The sequence below is a fragment of the Watersipora subatra genome, chromosome 4 (assembly GCF_963576615.1).
Source record: "Watersipora subatra chromosome 4, tzWatSuba1.1, whole genome shotgun sequence".
Classification (NCBI taxonomy): domain Eukaryota; kingdom Metazoa; phylum Bryozoa; class Gymnolaemata; order Cheilostomatida; family Watersiporidae; genus Watersipora; species Watersipora subatra.
In genome coordinates this window covers 15029448-15051317 of record NC_088711.1, presented here as the reverse complement: position 1 = coordinate 15051317, position 21870 = coordinate 15029448, and the positions used below count along the sequence as shown (strand labels likewise).

Sequence of the window (21870 nt, the reverse complement as noted above, 5' to 3'; positions counted from 1 at the left end):
CCGCCTGAATCTGAGCGTTTCAAAAAGGGATCTCATTCAAACGCTTATATCTCTGGAAAAGGTTAGTCTACAAAGACAAAAATTACATCAAATTGTAGCTTATGTTTTAGCCTTATATTGGTCTTGATTTCATTTGAATGACTTCAATAGTGCAATCACATCTTTAAATAGAATTTCAAGTTCAACTTTGCTCAGAGTTGGTGGAGGAGAGAGTGATGGAAATACATGATGTAATTTACTCTAATTTGCACTAGGTTTAGTTTAGATTACCTTAATTTATGTATTGTATTGTTCACCGTTTTTCAAACCATCTGTTTTAAGGCAGATGTTCTGATGTACTTCTGACCATATAGCTAATTTGAATGCGTAATAGGTGAAATAAAAAGTTGGAGCAGTTAGGTAAGATCTTTTTGCACACTTGCTGGCTTCAGCCTACAGCTGAGTTCATATGTAAGCCTGTTACACCAGCTAACACATCTAGCAGCAGGAAGGCTAGTGAGTTTGTAAGATGAGTTGGTTTCAGAGCTTCGATATAGAAATGGCTATCATTTTTGGCTCAGTAGAGCCACTTCACCTTTCTCTTGTGTTGAAGTAAGGTCTTTGTAAAAAAGTGAACTTTTTAGAGAGTAAGATCTTGATAAATGTTCAGCCAACCAGCTTTTTGCTGTTTATAAAGTTAGCAATTAAGTACGTATTAAGAATGGCTTACGATAAGTAGGGAGTTGTCTACCACTTTTATCCTTTCTTATCTTCATTTTTTTCTTTATCTCCACTTTTATCAATTATATCAATTATTTACTTAAATGGTGAACGATTTATAGTTGTAAAACTTTATAGAGCTTCATCAGAGTGTATCATATCACACCATAGTCATGTTGAAGGGATTTTAGCTATATTGTTAAACCATAACTGTCACGAACAGCTTTTATCATATTTATTAGGTAAATCAGACACGCTGATTCCGATTTTGTACTCAAAATAAAGATTAGTCCACTAACCTTCAAAGTCATTTAGGCTTTTTTAAAGCGTTTCAATATCCGCTTCGAAAACAACACAATCGGCATTGCAAGCTCCGCCCAAAAATATGTGACGAAACCTAGCTTTTTCAGGAACGGAAGTTAGGAATGTTTAGTCCAATTTAGAAGAATAGAGATTGGTGTCTTAAAACCCATTATTATCTAAATCCAGCCTGTAAAATAATTTCAGTTTTTTTATGAAAGGTATATAAACTATTTAAAATTGCTCGTAGCTTGTTACTTAACCATCCCTACGTAACTTCTGTTCCTAAAAAACTAGGTTACGTCACGTATTTATGGGCGGAGCTTGTTATGCCGATCGTGTTGTTTTCGAGACCGATATGAAAACGCTGTAAAAAAGCCTTCATTACTCTGAAAGTTAGTGGACTAATCTTTATTTTGAGTACAAATTCGGAATCAGCGTGTCTGATTTACCTAGTAAATACGATAAAAGTTGTTCGTGACAGTTATGGTTTAACAATATAGCTAAAATCCCTTCAATCATTATGGTTTAAGCATTTTCCATCATAAACTCTGTTCTTTACAACTGCAACATCAGCTAATACTTTACATTTGATCTGTTGGTTCAATGGTTTCAGATACAAGGTATTATTTGTCATGGTGGGATGAAAATGATGAGATCAATGATCTCTCAGATTGGCTGCCATTCAGGGATGGAACATTGGACTGCGATTACAGTTCCTTGCCAAGATTGGCATATTACACTCGGAACCAGTTAGAGGCAGAGTTCAATAATCGTGTGATCACACACTTAAATCTTACAAAGACACATGAGCTACCTTCGGAAATATTCCATCTCACACCTGATCTAACACATCTTTCGATAACTCAGCGAAGCATTGACAATATTGAAAGGTTGTTAGAAAGGTTAGTGCAATGTAATCCATTAGCATTCCTCTTCTATGTGATCTTTGCCATGGTAAGTCATTAGGCAATAAAAATATTACAAATATAACTGGTTTTGTCTAGCAAAAACTTTTACATAATTTTTTCTCATGATAATAGTTGCATGCCAAGGTATTTTATTAAATAAAACTTTGTTTACTAGAAATCTTTGTCTATCATGCTATCTATCACATGTATAGCACATGCTATATATCATGTATAGCACATGCTATCTATCACATGTATAGCACATGCTATCTATCATGTATAGCGCATGCTATCTATCATGTATAGCACATGCTATCTATCACATGTATAATACCGGAGACTAGCAACAATCACAACTAGGATCAGAATATAAGTCATTAGCTATAATCATATGCATTACTTGTAATGCTGTATTGTAGACATCCAGGTGGTTTGTTAAAGCTAACGTGTCTGGTTGTATCCGGACATATTTCTGATGAATTCCTGGATCAGCTATCTAAAGTCTTCCCGTCACTCAAGGAGCTACATCTTCAAGTTGACAACACTCCACCTGAAAAGTATGCAGAGCAGTAAGAGTTAAAGGAATTTATGATTACTTCAATGTATTTTGGCTAAAATGTCCTTTTCCAGGTTTTAACTTCTGCATCTATAAATCTCAGTGTTGGTTGTCTGTCATCCGTAGGTCCAGCTATAGTGATAGTGTTCTAGGAACGGAAAATCTACTTCGTGCTAGATCTGAACTCGGAACTTCCAGTTCTGCAGGCAGACATACTATCTATTACAAAACTCGTCCAACTGACAATATTAATGAATAATTGTACTCCTACTTATTACACCCTTTAAAATACGCATGGTTAAAGAGCTTGCAAAAATACTATTAGTTACTACTAGCACGCTTGAAGATTATGATTGCATGAGAGGTTATGATGTGTAGCTTAAAGGTTGACTTGCAACAAAATTCACATTACAGTTATTTGATAATAAAAGATTCACCATGTATTACTCTGCTGTGTTGTAGGTGCAAAATATGTGGAAATGTTATTACAAGCTCTTAAAAGCTCAAATACGAACAGTTAATCGCAGCCATCATGAAAACGCCGTAGTTTGGAATCTCTTTATTTCGATGACGTACTCAAACATTGTGGTTATTGTTTTGACACGTGATGTTATCACGTGAAATAAAAGGCTCGATATAAATTGTCTCGTAGCACTAGTTAATGACAAATACTCAGGATTTTACCGGAAAGCCTGTATCAAAAATGCTCGCTACTTTACAGTATCATTTCAGTCTGGTCTAACCATCTAGTCGTAATCTGATCATATGACCCATACTTTCTGTCAAGTTGCGCGAACAGTGTCTGCAGCATTTTTGACTATCACAGGTGACCAACAGGCTCCTCATGCTTATCAGAGAAAAATATGCACTGCTTCGAGCTAAGGTTGAAAAATTAAACAAATTTTTATGATAGGTTTTGAGGTTTAAGTGCTCAAAGTGACAGTATTACGATGATGACGAAACAAGACTTATGCTTTTGTATGATGTTTTTTTGTCTAGTGTTATTACAATGTCAATTAGTTTGAATTCAAAACCTTTTTTGGAACACTAGTTGTCATTATTTTAGGTCTTTGCTATCGATAATTATATCTTGAACGATACAAATTTATTTGTTAGTCAACCTTACATTTTTAGGGCTTCACTTCCGATTTATTTTCTATTCATACTACATTATATAAATATGTGTTAACTAATCTAGCTTTTTCAAACTGTTTTTATGTTATCTTAACACTTCTAGCAGTAAAATAAATGGCTAGCATTTATGGAATATGAACTAAAGCCCTGGCAGTTGTACTTTTTTTCAAAAACATGCTTTTTAGTAATTGGCATCATCTGGTTTGTAATAAGGTCATCTAAGTCAGGTACTATTGGTCTTCCTCTGTTGTTGAAAAGGTTCTAATGATATATTGTTCGTTTGGGTTAGCTAAAACAAGTAACAACAGAGCAGGAGCCAAAATAAGATGCAGCATTTCTGAGTGAAAAAGTGGCACTTGGCGCAACGAGTAACGCGTCAGTCAAAGGGTTAAGATAGTTTTTTGGTTGGCCTCGTGCCCATTTCCATCTGCTATCATGGCAAAAACCACAAGTCAAAGATGTGCTATAAGAATCAGAGAAGGCAGAAAGAAGTATTCAATGATGAGATTGAAAATCAAATGGACAGCCTCTATCTCAGTTCATTTTGAAACGTCCTGTCCTCAGTAAACATGGACAGCATAGACTCATCACCAAGGCATCAAAGGCTAGGTTTGTGAAACTCAAAGTGAACAACCTAGCTATATTTTTAAAATTTCAAGTATCAGCTATTCTGGAGGAGATGACGAAGAGTATAAGGCTGCATTCAGAAAAAGAAGATAGTGTTTTTTGCAGCCAGCAACATTCAACTAGTAACCAAAGGTGTAGCTACCGTGTAAATGCTATCCGTGTCTAAAATGATAAGGAAGACTATGTTATTAAAAGTCTGAGTAGAGCACTTATTGGGAAACCAGCAGGAAAAAAGGTGAATGTCTTTGCAGTAGTTGATGTTTTATACTGTGATTAGGTATGAGGAAATCAGAATTTAAACTCGAGTTGAATGGTGGTTTTACTACATTCGCTCAGGCTGTGTCAAGGGGAGCAACGGCAGCGAGGTGACGTGCTCTTTAAGATGTGTTGTTCTCCTTTGGATAAGGTAGGAATCATAGAAGGAATAGATGTGCCAACGGAGTTGTCCTTCCTAAAAGGAATCGCAAGATTAGTATGTATTGACTTCACATGGCTGAACAAGGAAGTTACCGTAAAACCTCTAATTGAACGCCACCTCTATTTGACTGCTACTACGAGAAATGGGTTAAAAAATAGAGCGCCAACCTCTATTTGAATGTCACCTCCATTTGACAGCCACTTTGACAATCTCTGATTTATATGAACCCATAATATCAAGTGATCAATAAAAAGTGTCCACAAAATCGTATTAATAATGAATCGTTTGCATTACCCTAGGACACTTATGTATTCGCGGCAGCTAACTTTCGCGTTTTCCCGGTGTCATCCTCTCACGAAAGTTTCATGTGCGAAACTAAACTATCATAACAAACGAGCGAAAAAGCGAAACTAAATAGCTTTGTTCATTGATACTGTAGAATGGAATTTTATAATGACATTTATTTTAACGTTTTTAACGACCACTATAGCATCGTTAAAATATAAACCAACAAAATAATTTGACTGTCAAAATTTATTACGTTATTATTTTGCAATTAATTATGATTATTTTCCCATTAAGAATGATTTATAATGATAGGAGTTTGATGTCAATGCACACGAATTAGTAGATTATCGTTTGCTGGGGACATCAATCAATGCAGTGAGCACCGTGTGTTGAAAGAAAATAAGACACATGCACTGACACTCGCAGTACTACACAAGCAGCATGGCTCTGGAAAGGTTTGGATTCACCACTGACACCTCTTCAATAACTTGTAATTTTTTGAGATTTCTTTTGTTTTAAGTGATGTGACTGACGAGACCTTTTTAAATTAAAATAGGCAAAACATGACCGCAGTTAAAACGCTCAGAAAAAGACATCTTTTTTCTTTTGAGCGCTTTAACAAAGATCAATTTTGCGGATTTTATTTTAAGTTCATTTGGAGGCTTTTACGTTTTCGATGGGACATGGCCAAGCGGGTGTTTGATAAAACTTAATCTTCCGCAAACCTTTATAAAAGTCGTTAACAAAAATATTTTGCTTCTGATGATGATAATAATGATGCCTAAGAACTACTAGAAGTTGATGTTTGTCTCTATGGCTTGGAATGAAGTGATATTCCACAGCGATAAAAACCGCGTCCATGGCCGTTGGGCAAATAACTTTTCGAATAAATGATGTTGAGGTCGAGTTATCTGAAGGAATCTATCATTGCGTTGGAACTGACCAAACAAATCCGTTTGAGTTGACCTTGTGTTTGAGATGAAATGTTACATTTTATCTGAGGACGAGTTATCCAAGCTGGACTGCACTTGCCGTAAAAAATTCCCAAAAAGTTGGGGCGGCTCAGCTGGCCAGCTAGCTGTCCCAGTGAAAACGGGCCTGTTGATAGTCCAAGAAACAAATGGCAGCAAGCGATCAAATTGCATTATCGACCTTGCCCACACCATTCTACCTGCGGTTCACAATTACAAACTAGTCGCAAATTGAAATTTTTTTTTATCGGTGAACTGAACCTGAGGAATCTAATTATGTTTGTTCCACTGCATTTATTTTCACATCACTATATTTTCGCACTCATCAGAGCTGCGAAATTAAGTTGCTCCGAAATTTTACTCTGCGAGCTACTCACGAAACTAAATACTAGCGAAATATAAGTGTCCTAGGGTAATAACAATCAATTCTCTCGATGTCCAACTCCAAAGCTTTCGCGTTTTTCGTTGAAACTTTGAAAGCTATGCTATAGAAATAATCAATAACGGTCTCAGGCTAAAAATAGGTCCTACATCTTTGTTTAACGCGGCTTTGATACTTTGATGTACATATATAAAAACCGGTTTTAATTGGAATGGAAGATCAACTTTGAAAGCAACACCATAGAAATAATTAATAACTGCCTCAGGCTAATAGTAGTTCATTGTTGAACGTTTTCTTAATACTTCGATGTACATGTATAAAAAAATGACTTGCAAGTTTTGGATCAAAGATTACGTTTAGTGAGCAAAACTTTTACGCATTGCATTTGATATAAATACAGCACGTAAAAGTTTGGCTCTGCCAAAAAATTGTTTGGCCGCTAATATCGACTAGTTCAGCAGTGCAAATGAAGAGTTGAGGTAAGAAGACATTGTCGAAGGTATTGGACAACTAGATGATGTTCGTTCCCTCGAAAGCATCAATCAGAATGCAGCTATCCGAGCAAACGATGAAAATATTTGTTTTAAAAACGTTAATTTTTGTTTCTGCATGTAACAAGAAGTGTGGTTCGTTTATGTCACTCATTCATGAATATATATTTGTAGCATTTGGTAGATTAGCATTATATAACTTACAAATAGCATATTATATAATAGCATCATCGCCGTAATCGGATCATACAATTGATCGACACTCGTAACTCCTTTTTTATTGCACATAAAAAGCTAGTTTTGGCTGCAAACTGTAGCAAACATCAAGGAATGCAATGTTTTTATGCAACATTGGCAAATATAAAATAAAAATTTCTTAAAATTTAGAATGAATTAAAAATGCCACACCAATTTCAAAGAAGGAAACATGCTATAATATCAACGCATGTCAATTGCAAGCCATAGATATCAACTGGTAAAGATATTTCTCGATTTCTCAATGCATATTTATTAAGAGATCTTTGACAAGTTGGAGGTAAGTTAGCAGATTTATTGCATCCAAAAGGTTTAATATCACTCCACCGGAAAAAGAGAGCAGAATATGTATAGGTGACATTCGCTTCGCCCGTAATAGGGGTAAATTTATTTTCCCAAAATTCTGATGTTCCATTTGAAAATTACATCGCCAGCCTGTATTTGAACACCACCTCCAATTGGTCACCACTATAGAAAAAGAGTAAAAAATTAGAGCGCCATGGCGTTCAATTAGAGGTTTTATAGTAAATGTGCCTACCACCTACTTAAACAACTAATAAAATGTTTGTGGCTCTTGGTAACTCGAATATTTTTCTATGTTAGATGGAAATAGCTGATATTGGCAGGTCAGGCTTTACCCTGACTTTCAGAAATGGACGACTTGTACCACACATTTTGGTAGGTACATATGCAAAAGATTTATTTTTAGAATTAAGCTCAATTCTAAAGAAAGTTGATTTTAGAATTAAGATTTCAATATAATGATACAGAATTCTATCATAGGAAAATGTGAAAAGTATTAAAAGAACTAAACGGAGTCATCTGCCATACGGAAAATACATGTCCATGTATCTTGACGCACAGCTTTGGCATGGAAAATCATCTCCGGAAGATTAAAAAAGTGATGACCATGCTAATGGCTGCTGGGATTGCCCTGAATGAAAAAATATGCATTTTTTTAAAGACAGATGCAACATTTGACAATCCATCTTGATCCAGGGAAGGTAAAGGCTACCAATAATTCATAACTCCAGCATAGGTAACAAGTTCGAAAGGATTTGCCGGTGCAGTGAACTACTTGAAAAAGTTCTCAACTTTGCCAGTTGATACTTAAAATCCGAAGTTTCTTCTAAGAATGACAAAGAATAATGACTAGATATGGAAAATGACAAAGTATTTTCAGAACCTAAGAGAAACTGTGAAATCTTCCTATCTTTGTTCCCTTCAATCCGAATTCTGAGACTTGAATGTCTACAGATGCTTCTTTATTTGGATTAAGCCAGGGGTCGGCAACCTGCGGCTCTGGAGCTACATGCGGTTTTTTCATCCCCCCTGAAACTCCTTCCAACTTTTGATTTTTTCCATTTTTTTCTTTTAATTTTTTTTACCATATGATAAGTACATAATTCATAAAAAATATAAAAGTTTTATCACTAGATTTTGCAATATAATTTAAAAAATTGTAATTATTGTGTTAAATCAAACATTGTCGCTTGAAAATGATGACAGCTTGGGATCCCATGTAAAGTTGAAGGTGAAGTCATACAGCCCCGAGGTACAGATGCTATGCGATGTGGTCCAGGAGCAGAAATCACATTAACCAAGTATTATAGCTTAATATTTTAACTGGCTATTTTGCATATATTCATATTTTGTCATTGTTTGAATAAATTGTTTTTCATTATTCAGGTTGACAGCTTACTCATCGTATGCGCCAAATGACAGCACACAGAAGAAATGTAGCACATTTACTGCAGTTAAAATTTAAGTTCAACGTCTTATTAAAAGAAGGACTGAATTAAACATGATGCTGCAATCTTTTTTGAAAGTAACCTTAAAAACAACGTAATATTTTTACGTTACGTTCAAGTAATTATTAGCTATTTTATTGTTCTTTGCAAAAATGTAATTTTGTTTTTTCAGCAGTTAAATAATTATACATGCCACACCTTTTCGTTTTATGGTGTAAATATTGTATAAAAGCATTAAAAGCTAAACAAAAACGTTACTTGTAGAATTTTTTTTAACGCAAAATATCAAAGGGGGTTTGTGGCTCCCACTGCGTTCCTTCCTGCGGAAAACGGGTCCAAATGGCTCTTTGAGGGGAAAAGGTTGCAGATCCCTAGATTAGGTGCTGCTATCTTCCTTAGGACAGATGTGGGGCTTAAGCCAGTAGCGTTTACCTCTAAATTGATGACGGAGACAAACAGCAATACGTTCAGGTGTAAAAAGAAACATTGGCAATATGCTGAGCTACCAAGAAGTTTTACTACTACCTAGCTGGTAGGCAAATCAGCATAGAGATTTCTCACAAACTTTTAGTGCGAATACTCAATGAACTGGAACTGTTTAAATTTCCTACTTGTGTCCAGAGATTCAGATTACATACGATTTTATTATCAAATAAAATATCATAAACGCCTGGAGAAAAGATGACATTATGTATGATCTTTTTAATTAGTGGTATAGTTGGTGATCTAAAGGTTGTTTAAAGCATCTACATGGAGTGGATTTAAAATTATTTATTAGGTTGTGACTGTTTTTTCTGTATCAATAAGTCTTTTTGCCTGATTTATATATACCGGTACATACGTAATAAAGTTTGGGTACCCCCTTCAGCGAATATCAGTTTTGAGTTTTTTCAAGCAGAGAGTCTCTGCAATCAGTGCAACACAGAACAGAAGTTGTGAATGTTTGGCAACTCAATATGTGCTATCAAGAGTTATGAACATAGCATGTCTTGATCCCTGTACGTAGCAGTAATAATTACCTTCCATCGTTGTACTTACGGCAAACGTCTTTACTTTTATATACATGCATGTATGTATATCATGATCTATGTCGACGCTTATGATTGGCATCATCCGTTTGTCTGAACAGTATTTAGGTGCAAGCTGGACAGAATGAGGTATAGTTACTGAGATTATTATAGCAGTTATCAGAGATGTTTATAAGGCTTTAAAAATTACCTGATTCAGTTCTTATCAAAATATAATCAATTCACTTCCCAATTCTTCAGCATCATTTGTCGTGTAAGGATCGATTCAATTTACAATTCATTGCAAAACGCCACAGTTCAATTTTTAATACTTTAGCTGTCCTGCCTTCATTGACTCAGTTCAATTCAATTCTCCCAAAAAACAAAATCACTTGTCTATCAAATCGGACCAAAAATTGACTTATGGCAATATATAAAAGATAATAATTTACCCACAATTGCTAATTTAGCTTCTCGCATGAGGTTAGTCCATTGACTATTTGTATAGCGAATATCAACTATTTCACTACAGATTTCTTTTTTTAAAATCAACTCAAGTCATGTTTAATATTTCAAGCTGACATACACTCGATATTTTTGTTAGAAAAGCAGAGGTTCTATCTTATAATTTCAACTTGAAGCTTTTTAGAATCGGCAAAAAATTCTGCACATGAATCAAAGCATTTGAGAAACAAAATGCCTGTTTAATATTTTTGTAGTTTGGTAAAACCACTTGCAAAAGAAAAACGCCATCAATTTTTGCAGTTTGACCAAATTGCAGACATGCATTATCTAATACAAAATGTAATAGTCAAAAATATCTTTGGTCCTTAGATCCACCAAAGATATTTTTGACTGGTGTTGAAGAATTTCCCTAATTCTACTGGTGTTGAAAAATTTCACCAGCAGAAATATGTTAAGGTTGCTCTTTACATTATTGCTTTTATATTGCCTAAACCAGAAATAATAAAAATGAAACCACCATTTTATGCTGTTTTGTGAGTAAAGAAAAAACTGTTTAACTAGTTCATTTTTGCTAAATAATAACATAACTTCCTAAATTTATCGGGACAAAGTTTGGAGTGGATCTGTTAACGCTGTAGTTCGTGATCATAGATTTTGTATAGGTACAAAGATGAGTCATTATAATTGCTTTTTAGCAGAATGAACTGTATAATTTAGCAGTTATAATAAAACTTATAAAGAAGCTTATTGTCAGTGCGCAGGCAAATCATAGAGCTATACTATATTACTGCGTTGTACATATTATTGACCAATAAAATATACAAAATGATATCGAGGTCTTGTAAGAACTTGTGCGGCTGAGAACAAGGGACTGTACTGACATCTTCGCTTTGATGCACATCAAGTAACAGATTGGGTTGCTTAAAGGTTTTACTTGCAACAAGATTCGCATTACAGTTATTCGGTATCAAAAGATTCACCATGTCTTACTCTGCTGTGTTGTAGGTGCAAAATATGTGGAAATGTTATTACAAGCTCTTAAAAGCGAACAGTTAATTTCAGCCATCAAGAAAACGCCGTAGATTACGTCATAGAGTACGTCATCAAAATAAAGCGATTCCAATCTACGGCGTTTTTGTGATGGCTGCAATTAACTGTTCGTTTTTGGCTTTTAAGAGCTTGTAAACACATTTCCACATATTTTGAACCTACAACACAACAGAGTAAGACATGGTGAATATTTTGATATCAAATAACTGTAATGTGAATTTTGTTGCAAGTAAACCTTTAAGGCTGACTCGAGCAAGCATGTTAACTCGAGTGTCCATTTCTGGCAGTTATCAATTCAGCTTACCTGATGAATGCTTCTCATGATGCTGGGGAGGGAAGCAGACACTGTTCTCTCCCATCACATGTTAAAACTAGATCCTTTCGTAATGATGATTTTTGATTTTCATTGTAGCATTTCTCAGTTTAAATATTTGGAAAAGCTGGCGGTATCATTGTCGCTTAAACACGATCCTCGCTTCCTTACAAAGGTTCCAACAATTCCATCACTCAAGACCCTGAGTGTTAATCGGTTTCTCTTGAAACCAGCCACCCTGAGGTTAGTAAAAGCTGGTATGTCACTTACTTATGTTTGTTTACAACTCAATTGTAAGTGTGTTAAACATACCAAAGTACAACTTACATCATCTCAATACTTAAGTACAGATTTTATTCACCCAGCCAATATATAGAATATATAGGAAGGTAGATGCATACTATTGAAAGTAATGGATAACCTAGCTACTTTCTCACTAAACACTTCAGATGAATGATGTTAGAATATTGTTTTAGGAGCATTCACAAAACTTTGACTCTCTTAAAATATAATCTAAAGAACACCCTATTCTTTTCTGATGTTGGCTGAAATGAAAAATAAGACATTGTATAATTTCATGCTTCCTAACTAGTGATGTACAGTTGTATGTGATACATTCATGCTTCCTAACTAGTGATGTACAGTTGTATGTGATACATTCATGCTTCCTAACTAGTGATGTACAGATGTATGTGATACATTCATGCTTCCTAACTAGTGATGTACAGTTGTATGGGATACATCATGCTTCTTAACTAGGGATGTACAGTTGTGTGTGATACATTCATGTTTCCTAACTAGTGATGTACTGTTGTATGTGATACACTCATGCTTCCTAACTAGTGATGTACAGTTTTATGTGATACATTCATGCTTCCTAACTAGTGATGTACAGTTGTATGTGATACATTCATGCTTCCTAACTAGTGATGTACAGTTGTATGTGATACATTCATGCTTCCTAACTAGTGATGTACAGTTGTATGTGATACATTCATACTTCCTAACTAGTGATGTACAGTTGTATGTGATACATTCATACTTCCTAGCTAGTGATGTACAGTTGTACGGGATACACTCATGCTTCTTAACTAGGGATGTACAGTTGTGTGTGATACATTCATGTTTCCTAACTAGTGATGTACTGTTGTATGTGATACACTCATGCTTCCTAACTAGTGATGTACAGTTGTATGTGATACATTCATGCTTCCTAACTAGTGATGTACAGTTGTATGTGATACATTCATGCTTCCTAACTAGTGATGTACAGTTGTATGTGATACATTCATACTTCCTAACTAGTGATGTACAGTTGTATGTGATACATTCATGCTTCCTAACTAGTGATGTACAGTTGTATGTGATACATTCATACTTCCTAACTAGTGATGTACAGTTGTATGTGATACATTCATGCTTCCTAACTAGTGATGTACAGTTGTATGTGATACATTCATGCTTCACTTTGTGAACAATTACCTAAATATGTGTAAATTGTGTATATCTCCTTTAGCCCACATTCTTCTTGTCATTCTTTACACTGGTATTATAATTATATTAAACTAATTGTATACACATGACTATCTATGAATAAGTAATATTGTTACAATATCGTCAGCTGCATAAATAACTGTAGAAAACCCTCACCCAAAATCACTTTTAAAAAATTTAAATTTAGTTTAACAAACTCCCCTCTGCACAGCTGCTGAACAAGTATTGCAGTTGAACCAAAAATATTACAGTTAAAATTCGTAAATTGATGCCATTTTCTGTATAGAAATTTCTACTCACGATCATTTCAACATTCAAATGTTTCAACATACATTGTATGTAAAATTGAGTAAATATTTTCATGTTTTAAGTTTTTATAAGCAAATTAATTTTGAACATACCATTGCTGCTTTTGCTGACAAAAAGTATAATATGGTGATTATACAGTTTAAGTTAGTACACTAGTAATAATTCTAATTAAAAGACATAGTTTAGTAACAAGTTATAAGTTAATATAATGTTAATATCATCTAATATATGTTAGACTAAATTGTCTATACATATTTCTATCTGCATCTCTACCTCCAAATCTACACACTTCCTTGTTTATACACATATTTTCCCTATCTCTTTTGTAACAGTAATACTTCTTTTATTCAGATATACTTTAGTTTAATTTATACTTACAACTATGTAGTTTTTTATGTCCCAGTTTTTATTTTGTTTTATAAAATTATAAAACATATTTGTATTGCTGTGTAAGTATTTGCAGTATTTGTTATAGAAGTTCAAGTGGAATGAACTATATAATTTGTAGTCTACTCCTATAGGAATCTTTTCTCCCCCGTGTTCAACTGTTAAACAAAGGAAACTTCTTAATATATGAGCTTCACATGGAGCAGTTTGACTGCATACATTTAGTAATATAAAAGGTGATAAACGCAATTGTTTTTATATATATAATAATGTTACGCGCATGTATAGTAATACCGCACTGTAACACAGCCCAGTAATACTAATGCTAATACTGTAATATACCACCACTGGAGCTACTAGTAATATTATGTACATGTATGTTTGTGCTATTTATTACATATAGTAACACCAATAGTGGTATGTGTACATCTTTCATTAATAACAGCGCTGAACTCTCTCATCTGACCAACTTGGAGATTCTCGACCTGTCAGGCTGTCATTTCACTGATGACATAGATAGATGGGGATCAACATTGTCGGAGTTAACATTGTCGGAGTTGCCAGCTGACTTTACATTTCCTTCATCACTTAAGCAGCTTAATCTGTCCAAGTGCAAATTGTCTAATCTGCCAAGGTAAGTTGATTTGTAATTATAATCTACAAGATCTCGTGAAACATTTTTATAAACTTTTCTGCTGAGTCACTTTTATTTGAACAAAATTGTTCAATCTTTATTCAGTTTACCCTCTGCCTTAGTTATACAGGCCATAGTGTAGTATGATATGTTATGATATATAAATACATATAACTACAGTGGAATGCATGAGCAGTTTCAATTGTTTCATATTTTAGGTACTTTTCAAATTGCTCAGCTTTAATGTATGATTGGTTAATAATTGCTACAAGCCTGCAGACCATATACTTCAACTTTAGCAAAAATGTACATGTTATAAAATGGTTTTGTTGATGTCAGCATTTAGTCTTATTGAATGATGTGATTGAAAAATAAACATTCTAGATACTGTTAACAATAAACAATTAGATACAAGGTATGATCCTAAAAAAAGAAAATTATTTATAAAATATATATTACTAAGTCTATTTTTAAATACTAGCATTGTTTATCATAGTAAAACTAAGTAGAAAGTAGTAATAACAGCACTTCCTATCATAAAGCTTTTTAATGCTGCTCCTGTTCATCATAGAGTAATGCAAGTTGAACTCTACTTGTATGATTTTACCTTTCCTGTATTTAATATACTTTGTATACCTACTGTATTTAATAGCTGGTCGATTATACCAGATTTGGTCTTTAAGATCTGTCATTTCAAGGAACATAAAATTGTTGAGCTAAGCGACTGTCAACTATTTGTGGTGCCTCAATGGTGGTTGCTAAAAATTTTTTTACTAAGCTGTAAACCTTATGTATAACCGGTTTGCATATTAAGATAAATATACAGTGAAACTCGGATAACTCAAACTTCACGGGACAGAGCAAAAGTGTTCGAGTTATCAGAGCGTTCAAGTTATCAGAGCACTGTCACAAGTCTGTGTATTTATCAGTAGATTCATGTACATATACTAACTATATAAATCAAAAGCATGGATTGCTTGTTGAAAGTTAAAGGGCCTCTCATGTAGTTTTAAATACTTTATCAGAAGGTATAGATATTTTTCTATCATTTGAGATTTGTTTGTTGTTTTAGGTGATGTGACTGCCATGACGTTTTCAGATTAAAATTGGCAAAGCTTGATCGCTATTAAAACGCGCAAAAAATAACATCTTTTTCTCCTGAGCGTTTTAACCAATATTAATTTTGCCAATTTTACCTCAAGTTTATCCAACGTTACATTGCTTTTCCATGCTTTCAAAGGGCCATCGCTAAGCGGATGTTTGGTAAAATTTGATGTTTTTCAAACTTTTAGACAAGTCGTTAACAAAAATATTTAGCCGATGATGGTAATAACGACGCCTGAGAACTACTAAAAGTTGATGTTTATCTCTATGGCTTGGAATAAAGTGATATTCTAAAGTGATAACAACCATCTCGGTAGCCGTTAGGCAAAAAACTGTTTAAGTTAATGATGTTGAGGTCGAGTTATCTAAAACAATTTATCATTGCGTGGGAAGGGACCAAACAAATCCGTTCGAGTTAACCATGTGTTCGAGCTATCCGAAGGCGAGTTATCTGAGTTTGCCTGTATTAAAATGTTTTGTGCGTAGCCACTATTATTTAATGACACACCAGATACGATGCTCATTGACTCGCTTACCTAGGGTCACGTAATTTATCTGGTAATCTTTTTGGAAACTGAATTTTTGGAAGATTATACCAAATTGTCCAATCCCAAGGAGCTGGCTCTTATCAAATACTCAAATGTACCATCTACTAGTCAGGTCATACAGCACTTCACACTTTTCATTACATTGATAGATGTCTACATGTATTTCTTTGAATGTGATACTTTGTTAGGGGCTTGGTATATTTACGTATTTTCAACTGTCTTTTTATCTAGCAATAACTTGTAGAGGTATTTTTCAACGCCATTAAAACATTCAAGGTTTTGTGCCAAGCTCGACAGTATAAATTGTGTCACCAATATGCTAATTTATAAACTGATTCCTAGATTTATCATTAGATAAATAGGTATATAGTGAGCTATTTAATTTTTTATAATTGTTCACGATGAACATTCAATGAAGTTCTGTGTATGGAGTTATCAATACCTTGAAACCTGTTATATTTGTAGCTGAATAAACTTATTGTTTTTAATCTTCAACAATTAAATCAACTTGGTCCGATTGTTCAATATTTTTTGTTGGTTTTAGATATTAATACATTTAAAACAGAAAATTTAATTTGGCAGTCTATAGCCAAGTATAAAAATTTTTTTACAATTTCCTACATACAGTGCATCCTCGGGATACGATTACCCTGATATACGATTTTTTCACCTTCCGAAGTTGAACATTGTGAGATCTTCACCTCACTATACAAATTTTATTTCATGATATGATTTTGAGAAAAGTTTCGCCCGAGTTAAAATTTGGCGGTCGGTATGCTCATAACGCACGTCGAAATAACAAAGATGCCGAAACACGGTTCGCCGAAAACATTTTCAGAACTTTTAGAAAAGACGCGATGACCGACTTCTCTCAGGTCAGCATTCTGCGTGGGAATTTCGTGTAAAATACACAAGCGAAAGCAAATATCCATTTTTAGCGTTATACTCTCTTTTACTATAAACTTTTAATCAGCATACGTATATAACTACAAGTATCTATATTTAATTAGTCAGCTATGGAATCTGAGACCGATACAAACATTACAAGACGAAGGAAAAATTATTCAAGGAAAAATGTAAAAATGTCAACAAAGTTGGAGGTCATAAATAAATAAGAAGAAAGCGCCCATATTGTTAATATTGTCAAGGAATATGGTCGCAACCAATCAACATTTGCAGTTATTATTAAAACAAGAACTCCATTAAAGCAAGCACAAAGAGGAGCTTACGGCTGACGATTCGAAGGAGTTGGAAGGCCATGCACGCGATCAGCATTTAAGAGGAGCAACCCTTTAGTATAGGCGAAGGCTGAGGAAGTAGAAGATACAGAAAAACCTACATTAGCAGAAATATTTCAAGCGTTTAAATTACTAATGTGAACTGGTACATAAAAACAATGTGTGTGTAATGTATATCATTATTTATCTTCTTTGTGTAGGATTTTTTTCATGTTTATTCATTTCATTTTATGTTTTATTTATTTCATTTTGATTTCATGTTTTATTTTCCTGTTTAACCATGTATTTGCAGTCGGGCCTGTTCTCTACTACGTAAATGCATCTCATCATATGTATGTAACTCATATATAACTAGCTACTCAAGATAGTTGACGCATCCACATTACTTTCTGGAACTTGCTAAAGCCCTGCCCTCTAGGGTATAAATACAAACAAACTTTGTATGTATGGTTACATTGATTCTTGTGCACATTTCATACAAGACAAACTACTGTACCACCTTCTCTGGATCCTTTTACAAGCGTTAGCTAGCTAGAAATTTTTTCTTTTAAACCAGTAGAAAAATTGGACAGGAATGGACAACTTCTTTTAACCTGCTAAAAAAATTACAATTCATTACCTATTAAATTTATTTTCAAGCGTACAGCAACATAATTAGCATTGATACATGTTTGTCTCTTCTCTGCTTTACTCGCTACATGTACCAGCTAAAGCCACGTTACTCCAAAGGTAGATACCTCCTGTATAGTAAATAAAATTTCATTTTTCTTTTCGGTAGCCATTAAATGGTCAAGTGTGCGAGAGGCCGCTTTCGATAACTGCATCGCTTGGCCTTTCTTATTGAATTAGGTTGAAAGAGGTTTCAACCAGACCCGCTAAATTTTATAGTGAAAGTGAAGATCGGAACTGCCGAAAAATAAAATTTTGTAATAAAAAGTTGAAATTCAGTAAAATAGTTCAAAATACATACTAAAACTTAGTTTCAAGTGTGGGTTTAGCAAACTAAACTTACTTGAAGTGAATTCAAAGTTTATGTTATGCGTAACTTTTGTAGGTAAGGACTCCTTTCCGTACGTACTGCATTTGGTACACACATTATAATTTTGCATTTTATTGCAGATCATAACCATTAAAACACATTAAATACAATACAGTTACTGTAGGTAACTGTAATTACTAAAGTTAACACACTATTTTGTTGCTAATTGTCAATATGTACACCTTTTTTATAAACTTTTGACGATTTTTACCAGGGGATGTTTGCATTGTATAATTACAATGGTCTCTATACCCCTACATACAGATTTTTCACCATGCGATGCCAACCCTGGAACGGATCAACATCGTATCTCGAGGGTGCACTGTAGTTGGAAACATCAAAACACTAGTGTACAGTCAAACATGGATAACTCAAACTTCACAGGACCGAGCGAAAGTGTTTGAGTTATCAGAGCGTTCAAGTTATCAGAGCACTGTTACAAGTCCATGTGTTTATTAGTAGATACCTGCACATATACAAACTATAATATAAATCAAAAGCATAAATGGCTTGGTTTGAATTAAATGCTTCTAATGTAAAGTTTAGAAATTTTTTACCAGAAAGTATAGAGATTTTTCTATCACTTGAGATTTGTTTGTTGTTTTAGGTGATGTGACTGCCAGGACGTTTTTCAGATTAAAATTGGCAAAACTTGATCGCTGTTGAAATGCTCAGAAGAAAAGACATCTTTTTCTTTTGAGCGTTTTAACCACGATCAATTTTGCCAATTTTTCTTGAATTTTATGCCAAGATTACCTCGCTTTTCCTTGCTTCCAAAGGACCATCGCTAAGCGTATGTAGAGTAAGAGCGTATGAACCGTTCGAGTTAACCATGTGTTCGAGCTATCCAAGGGCGAGTTATCCATGTTTGACTGTATTTATATAGATATATAAATATATATACAGTATATGATTAGCTTCAGAACTACAAGCTGTCAGTCTATTAAATGTGGAGAATTTATATTAATTATTAGCTCGATCATAATTGTGCTTCACTTAAATATCCTTTATTCTAAAATGTTAGTTTTATTTAAGATAAACTTTATTATTCCTTTAATGTCTAGAGACCATATGATTAAATCTTGTTTATATTGTTATATAGTGTATCACAGTTGACTAACCTGGAGATACTAGACCTGAGTAGTAATCAGTTTAGTGCTGGTTTACCAGATATTATTGGGAACTTGAAATCGTTGAGAGAGCTGAATCTGTCTTCCTGTGATTTGACAGCTCTACCTGAAAAGTATGTAATTATCTATGATAATATTTATTCTTTTAGTGTCTAGAGACCATATGATTAACTCTTGTTTAAATATTGTTATACAGTGTGTCACAGTTGACTAACCTATAGGTACCCTACTTGAGTAGTAATCAGTTTTGTACCAGTCTCCTTGAAAGGTTTGGAATTATTTCTAATATATCTTTATTTCTTGTATGTAGCAAAGCTTATTTAATAGCTACTTTGTTCTCTCACCTTCAACACACTGTTGATAGTCAATCACAAGGAGACTGCTACCTTGGGTATACGTGAAATATATTTGACAAAATCTTGGGGTATTGGGTTACGTGTACCTACACATCAAAAGTTGAAAATATTTCTAAAAATATATTTCAGTACGTCTATTTTACATACTAGCATTGTTTATAATGGTAAAACTAAATAGAAAGTAGTAAGCAGCAGCCTTGGCTGTCATAAAGCTTTTCAATGCTTTTTGAATTTGCTGATAATTTATTTTATCTACCCAAAAACCAGTGAGCAAGAAGAAGAAAACCTTTTTCTTATCTCATAAACTTTAAGATCTTTCCTTTCAAGTAACTTGAATTCTTTAAACGAAGAAACTGTCAACTAAGTGTGGTGCCCCAAAGATGGTTGCTAAAAAAATTTGTAATGATATGAAAATTGTCTTTTCATAATTTTCTAGTTTTGAATATACAGTGAAACTCGGATAACTCAAACTTCAAGGGACCGAGCAAAAGTGTTCGAATTATCAGAGCGTTCAAGTTATCAGAGCACTGTCACAAGTCCATGTATTTACTCATTTATTAGTAGATACATGTACATATACAAACTATAATATAAATCAAAAGCACAAATGGCTTATTTCAAATTAAATGCTTCTAATGTAAAGTTTTGTTATGTTTCTGCACAGAAGCAATTAAATAGAGTATTAAATTAGAGAAATGGTTTATTGCACACTCCAGAGACAACTGATTTGATAACAGAAAACCCAAGTATTTATATGTTTGGTCATAGAAAAGCTTTGTAAAAAGCTACAAGCATTATTAATAGCTATAATGAGACAGTACTATATAATATTAGCTTGTATAAAGCTTTAGCTAAAAAGCATAATGTTTGTTGGCAAAGTACCAGTAATACTTGGCACTTGCATGACACCTCCTCACTAAGCTAAAGGTTCTTTCTGGTTCTCTTAGACCTTCGGGGTTTGTCTCTGCTATACTCATCTCCATCAGGTAGACGAGGGTTGCGTGGTCTTCTTCTAGACGGAGGTTGCTCTGTTACAGTTGTAGGGGCTGGTAGTTGCAGTTTTGTCTCCTCTGTTATATCAGGTTTATCTCCAGGGTCTTGATCTTCTTCTGTTGAGTATCTTGGTCTGAGTTGTTCAACATGTCTTCTCCAAGTAGGTCCCTTTGGTACCACTTTGACATTGAGACTACGAGTTCCATATATCTTAGTAACAATGGCTGGAACCCATCTAGGTTGTCTGTTGCGTCTAGGTCCATGATACAAGGCATAGCATGGTGCTCCAAGATTGTAGTTTTGTATCTTGCTAACTGTCTTTTCTGCCGATCGGTTGACTTCTCTGGATTGATGAAACTGTGCTATGTGTGCGGGTGATGGCAATAGGGTGTCAATCTTGCATCTCATCTGTCTTCCATTCAGCAGCTGACTGGGAGAGTATCCTGTAGGAAGTGGTGTCCTTCTATAGTGCATCAGGAACTGTTGTAGTGCAGATTTAGGTGAGAGTGACGATTTCTTCATGGCTTGTTTGAAGGATTGTACTAGTCTTTCAGCTGCGCCATTTGTAGCTGGATGGTAGGGTGCTCCAGTGAGGTGAACAATGCTTCTCTCTTGACACCACTGCTGAAACTCTCCTGAGGTGAAGCTGGTAGCATTGTCAGTGACTATGGTGTGAGGGTATCCAAAGTGTGCGAATATCTCCTCTAAGATGTCTGTGGTAGCTCTGGTAGAAGTAGATGACGTCCTGTGTATGCATGGATACTTTGAGTAGGCATCTATCATCACTAGCCATTGGCTGCCCATGAAGTTCACTGCATGATCTAAGTGAAGACGACTCCATGGCTTCTCAGGTAGCATCCAGGGATGTATAGGATACTTCTGTGGAAGCTTCTGGTGTTCAGCACAGGCAGTGCACTGTCGGCTTGTCCCCTCTATATCAGAGTCAATGCGAGGCCAATAGACAGCAGTTCGAGCTAGCTTCTTCATTCTTTCCATTCCAAAGTGTCCAAGGTGAAGGAT

The 21870-nt window shown here is 34.6% G+C and overlaps 1 protein-coding gene across 1 annotated transcript in view; it reads left to right on the top strand.

The window, feature by feature from the left end:
- The first annotated feature begins 1605 nt into the window (after positions 1 to 1605).
- LOC137393964 (malignant fibrous histiocytoma-amplified sequence 1 homolog) overlaps positions 1606 to 21870 on the top strand; it is a 41678-nt gene continuing 21413 nt past the window's right edge. Inside the window, exons 1-4 of the mRNA XM_068080680.1 lie at positions 1606 to 1904; positions 2330 to 2479; positions 11718 to 11861; positions 14254 to 14442. Coding sequence (XP_067936781.1) covers positions 1606 to 1904; positions 2330 to 2479; positions 11718 to 11861; positions 14254 to 14442 — 782 coding nt within the window. The remainder of the gene's footprint in view (positions 1905 to 2329; positions 2480 to 11717; positions 11862 to 14253; positions 14443 to 21870) is intronic.